General features: G+C 43.8%; 1 protein-coding gene across 1 annotated transcript; it reads right to left on the bottom strand.

Annotated features, from left to right (window-relative positions):
• Positions 1–1,486: 1,486 nt before the first annotated feature.
• Positions 1,487–5,994, bottom strand: LOC144807838 (protein NYNRIN-like). Its single transcript, XM_078673477.1, has 2 exons — positions 3,696–5,994; positions 1,487–3,502 (listed from the first exon to the last, which is right to left on the bottom strand). Exon 2 carries the CDS (start codon positions 3,489–3,491, stop codon positions 2,277–2,279), a length of 1,215 nt encoding a protein of 404 aa, XP_078529603.1. The 5' UTR covers positions 3,492–3,502; positions 3,696–5,994; the 3' UTR covers positions 1,487–2,276.
• Between the last annotated feature and the right edge of the window lie 416 nt (positions 5,995–6,410).

Here is a 6,410-nt window from a genome sequence, read left to right as displayed (position 1 = left end):
AACTGTAATTGCGTCTTTAATTGATCAGAAGGGAATACATGCATATCGATCATGCACATATGACATAAGATGGGGAACACGTAGGCACATAGAACATGGCAAAATTTACTTTTCCACATTCCCTCCTTGTGCCCTACGTTTCCATCAGGAAACATCAATATTCATGATACCATCTATCTGTTCATATAGCATCATTTGCTCGTCTCGAATTGTCTTGGAACGGGATCTAGGACTAGGAATTCAAGAGGTAGCACAAATGCCGCAAATCGCAGGGCCACATTGTATACAGAGGCAGCAACTGAATATGATCATTACTGCAATACCTAGGAATGACAATACTTTCCATCCCCAGGCAGATATAATACTCCAGAGCCAACCGGACCATGTCCAGGTGCCTGGATTCTGGTGTAACTGATGGGCAATTTTATGAAGTCTGGTTATAGCTGAATAAACAGACGGCGCGTTATTAGGAATGAAAATGCAGCAACTAGATCCGATGACTCTACATGCTCCTCCTCTATCGGCCAGTATGACGTCAAGAACGAGACGATTTTGGAGCACAACAAATCTCATAGCAGATTGCTCTTCAGTTAAGTTACCTACAGCAGAAGTAGTCTCATTCACTACTGCTTCAAGGGTTCTGGTTAACCTACGGATTAACTTACTATTCTGGACAGGGCCTATAAAGAAGAAGAAACCTTTATTAAAGTCTTGATACTGTTCTAGAGTAGTTTCAGTTTGATCAACAATTGGGGACTCGATCTCCCTCCTATGTCTGACGTGTACTAGATGTGTGTTTCTGTGATAATCAGATGGGGCTAGAAAAACTGGTGGCAGTAGGAAGGCAATGTAACATGTTCCATCCCAATCGAGGGGCAGACGAACATATGCGGTCTGACCACAAACAAAATAAGAATGACGTGAGGCTTTGAAAATAGATTTCCCACTGTCACTATACTCGACAATAGTAGTACAATCACTATGTCCTACATGTGCGGAACCATTCTTTCTGACACATAATTCGCCTTTAACTGGTAATACTGAAATAGCAGGTAAATCTGGAGTAGTATCAGACTGAACATTCAGGACCATAAAATTCGAAGAATAATTACCCAAATCATATACTTCATTTTCTAGATCTAACCCTGTTCTATGGGGGAGACCTTGCTTGTCTGGGAAACATGTTCTATTCAGAAGGGACATATCATTGGAGGATGACGTTAACGTGGACCATGCTCCACACGAACCATTATGTGAAAACGGAAAGGGAAAGAGTGGCAGAACTCCCTTCGGGGTCTGGAAAGGGGGGAGTCGACCACACACCCAACAATTAGTAGCATTGCTGGTCTGGTGGGAATAGTGTAACATTCTTATAAATGTATTATTTCTCATAGCAAGACGATAGGATAGCTCGTGAGGAGGCAGATCACTAAATGTGTGCTCTACTGTAGCATTAGAAAACTTGTTTACATGTGAACTTGGAAAACATAAATGTAATGCATAACTTGTGCAGGTAACCATTAAACTTAGAAACAATAAGAAACTTAGAAAAACGATACATCGTATAGAGTTTTGACTAACTCTCTCACTATGGGGGTCTATCTCATACATGTCAGATACCTGTCTAACCGTTTCACCCGAGAGGGACTTAGACAATTAAACTGGCTGACTTATTGTACTAGACCGGAGTTTTAACTTATACTCCTGTTGCGGAGTTTTCTCTAACAGAGGAACTTTCAGTTCAGGATTCAGATCAAAGTCTGGTTTCAGGCAGTCTTTAGAAATGGAACAGTCCTTAGAAAATGTTTTTTCTCGAACTCCATGGAACTTCTTGACGTGGGACAGATGGACCCACCCCTTGCGGCCTTCCAACTTCACGGCCGTGCGGGTGGTCAGGAGGACAAGTCGCGGCTCCTTCCAACGAGGCTCCAGCGGACTTGAACGATCAAAGTTCCTTACAAGGACAAGGTCGCCTGGAATGACCTCATGCGGTTTCACTTCGGTATTGTCTGGAAATGCAGCGGCAACCTGTGAACGACAAGAGTGTAGGGCAGACATCAAGGAAGCTAGGTAATCTGTCAGCATATTACTGGAAACATCTGTAATACTGTGGGGTCTAGGTGTACCCCACATATTTGGGGGGCGGCCGAATACGACCTCGTACGGGGACAGACCTGATCTGGAATGTGCAACCATCCGCATAAAGAATAAAGCAACTGGCAGGGCAACTAGCCAGTCTACACCTTTCTCTTTACATGTCTTGGCAATACGGATTTTCAGGGTCTGATTATGTCTCTCACGAGACCGGCTGCTTCAGGATGGCGCACACAATGGAACTTCCACTGGTATCCTAACAAAAGGGAAACATGTTTCATTAACTCGGATGAGAATGGCTGGCCGTTATCAGAATACACGACCCTAGGGAGTCCATAGCGGGGAAAGAATTCACGAACCAACTGCTTGGCAGTGGTCGCGGCTGTATAATCTGGAACTGGATATGCTTCTGTCCACCTGGACAAAGCGCATACGACTACGAGGACATACTTGAAACCTCGACATCGCTCCATCTGAATATAATCCATCTGGAGGACTTCAAAAGGGTGGTCAGGAGGTTGGAATCCACCTTGTTCCACCGGGACACTTTTACCTGGATTGAATTGACAACATATCATACAAGTACGGACTTTCTGCTTGGCTGCAGCTCGCAAGTGCTTGTTGAACCAAAGGTTCTGTATACTGTCTAACATAGCTTTTTCTCCTAGATGTGCTGGACTATGTGCGGTATTAATAATGACTTGAACCATAGAGTCGGGGAGAAACCATGTGGCTTTTCCCTTCGTCACCCATCCCTGATCTGTCTGGACCCCTCCTTGTTCGGACCATTTCTTGATTTCCTCTGGAGTAGCATGTAACTGTATGTCTATGACATCTTGTGTAGGGTCCTTAACTGTCATACAAGTAGTCTGTTCTGGAATGGATGTCTGTGTCTTGTTAACTGGAATGTCTGGAGTCTGAGCTGTAAGCTTGGCTGTTCGATCTGCTAGATCGTTACCTTGGGAAATGATGTCAGTAACTTTCGTATGTGCCTTGCACTTCATGATAGCGATAGCTGTCGGTAAATGTATTGCATCTAACAGAGCTTGAATAAGGAGACCATGCTGAATCTTGGTTCCATGAGAAGTCATGAAACCTCTCTCCTGCCAGAGCACTCCGAAGTCGTGTACGACTCCGAATGCGTAACGTGAATCTGTGTATATGTTTACTTTCAGGTTCTTGGCACGTATGCAGGCTTGGGTCAGAGCAACTAGCTCTGCTGCTTGAGCAGACAGGGTGTCAATACGATGTGTTTCTATAACTTCAGTTTCAGTAGTCACTGCATACGCGGCTACTAGTTCTCCTGTACTTGTTCTCATACATGAACCATCCACATAAAGTGTCAGGTCGGGATTAGGTAATGCAATGTCTGTCAGGTCTTGTCTTGGCTTGGTCATAGTGTTAACAACTTCCACACAGTCATGTGCGGCAGGATTTGAAGTAACTGACGGTAACAGTGTAGCAGGATTTAAAACGTTGCAGCGTCTGATTTCTATGTGTGGCTGGAACAGTGTCAGTTCATAACCTGTTAAACGTGCAATTGTCAAGTGCTGAGTCTGTGTTCGGTTTAAAAGAACTTCCACGGAATGTGGAACTTGTACTGTCAGGGAGTGTCCTAACACTATGGAATCACTTTGTCTGATAGCTAGAGCTGTGGCTGCAACTGACTTGAGGCACGCAGGCAAAGCCTGGGCTACTGGATCTAATGTGCTCGAAAAATAAGCACAGGGCGTGTACTGTCCTGCTTGATCTTGTGTGAGAACAGATAATGCAGTACCATCACGTTCTGTGACAAAAAGTGTAAAAGGCTTACTGTAGTTCGGTGTAGCTAGAACAGGTGCTTGGCATAAGGCTTTCTTTAACTCATTAAAAACAAGTGTATGTTCCTGGGTCCAAGGGAGGACAGTCGATACGGCTGCCTCCTGTGTCGTTAACTGTATCAGTGGCTTGGCTAGAAATGCATACTGAGGAATCCATTGTCTGCAATAAGAAGTAAGGCCAATAAAAGCTCGTACCTCCTTCTGTGTCTTGGGCTGCGGAAGACTCGCTATCAACTGGATACGGTCTGGTGTCAACTGCCTACCCCACTTGGACAGTAAGTGGCCTAGGTAGATTACTTGCTGGACACAGAATTGTAATTTGGAAGGGGACACCTTGTGCCCCTGCTCGGCCAGAAAATACAGGACTGTAAGTGACGCACGCTCGCAGTCACGTTCAGAACGGGCTGTGATCAGTAGATCATCGACATACTGGAGCAGGGCAGTGTCAGTTGGCATGTGAATATTGTCTAGTTGTCTCTTAAGTGCTTGACTGTAAATACTAGGACTTTCTGTGAAACCTTGAGGAGCTCGTGTGAATTTATAGCTCCTTCCATTTAAACAAAAACCAAAAAGGTACTGGCTGTCTGGATGAATCGGGACACTGAAAAATGCATTCTTGAGGTCGATGACAGTAAAAAATGTAGCTTCAGAATCAATGGCTGTCAGTAGGGAAGAAATATCTGGGACTACTGGATACTGGGGTATGATACATTTATTAAGCTCTCGAAGGTCAATCACTAATCGATATACTGGAGGTGCATTTGGATCAGTACGTTTCATGACTGGGATGATAGGAGAATTACATACATTGGAGTTAGTTTCTACAACCACTCCTTGAGCAATAAGCTCGTCAATAATTTTGGATAAGGCTGCTACAGCCTCAGGTGGCAATCTGTACTGTCTGATTCGTGGCAAAACTATACCTTGTTTGAGAGTCACACGATGGGGTGTGATTTGCATAAAACCTACATCAGTTGGACCTTGCGCCCATAAATGCTGCGGTACATTCAGTAGTCTTGGATCAAAATTACGTAATACATAGTGACCTTTAAAGTCTCTTAAAAACAATCGGATTCCTTCTGGGGAACAGCATATAACTGCACCTAATTCTTTCAATGTTTTAATGCCTAACAAATTTTCTGGACATGACTTCGTAAGTAACAAATCAGTAGTTCGGGACAATGGACCAACTTCTAGAGTAACTGGTTTTGAAATCTCGTTAACAATAGGCTTTCCTGAAAATCCAAGGGAAACATTTTTAGAGCCTGAGAGCGGAGCCCCTGGAACCTCGTCATGACTGATAGTAGTCCTACTTGCCCCTGTATCAATCAGAAACTTTCTGTCTTTCCCTAATACTTGACTGTGTACATAGGGACCCTCTTGATCTACAGGTATCTCGATGAGAGGCAAGCCTACCTCCCTCTCTAGGCTGTTTCATGAATACTGTTGATACTCTGGATACTCTGACTGGGCATACTGGTACATCTGCTGTGTAACATGCTGTGTTGCAGCGATAGGCTGCGGTGCTGGAACTGTCTGTTGTGCATTCTGGGGTGACTGAGAAGTCTGTGAAACTTGTTCTTGTCTAGGCGGACGTGGTCTTTCTTTAGTTTTACCAGTTGCTATGTTGTGTTTCAGAACTGCACACTCGTTTATAAAATGACCTGGCTGTTTACAGTAATTGCAAGTCCCTTTAACGGGAGCTGCAGAATGACTGGCTTGATTCGGACCCCTCTTCTGACTGTCTTGTGGGACTGATTGTGCAACTAATACTTTCATTTTCGTATCTTTCATACGTCTCCTTTCGTGTTCTTGCTCTTCCCTGATTCTGTTCTGGTGATACTGGAGCGTCTGGAGCATTTGTGACGGGGTATTAGCTTGCCAACTACTTTCGACTTTCAAAACTCGATTTTTAACTTGTGGACTTGAATTCTCGACTAGTTTAGTAACAAAAAGATGAGGGTACGACTCGCTACTTGTCTTCAAACCACTGTTAATAATAAAACATTTTTCAAATCTAGAATAAAAATCACTAGAGTCTTCATCCTGTTTCTGTTTACATGCTGAGATTGCATCCCAATCTTCCTTTTTCGTGGCTAGTAACCTTGGCAAAACTTGTATCAATAACTCGGGCAATTCTTTACATTTATCCCCAAGACCGGTACCTGGTACTCGTATTTTATCTTCAGCTTCTAGGGCTGTCCAATCAATCTTTTTCTCTCCCACCTCCCATTCTTTTTCCTTGAGTTTTTCATATACCCCTGCGGGCAACAGGACCTTTAGCATTTTAATGATATCTGGATACGTGTACTCTCCCATACGGAGCATGTCTTTTAATTCTCGATGGAACCCTGCTGGATCTTTGTCATGACAGGGAATTAATTTCTTCATCTCTAAGAGTTCCATCTTGGTGATAGGGGTGTAAACAAATACTCGTTGCATTTCACCACCCGCTGTCCTAACTGGGTGTACTTCTCGTAACGGATGCTGTCTATC

The sequence above is a fragment of the Lissotriton helveticus genome, chromosome 1_2, assembly GCF_964261635.1.
Source record: "Lissotriton helveticus chromosome 1_2, aLisHel1.1, whole genome shotgun sequence".
Lineage (NCBI taxonomy): Eukaryota > Metazoa > Chordata > Amphibia > Caudata > Salamandridae > Lissotriton > Lissotriton helveticus.
The sequence above is the reverse complement of the archived record's forward strand: the minus strand, read 5'-3'. Positions and strand labels throughout refer to the sequence as shown.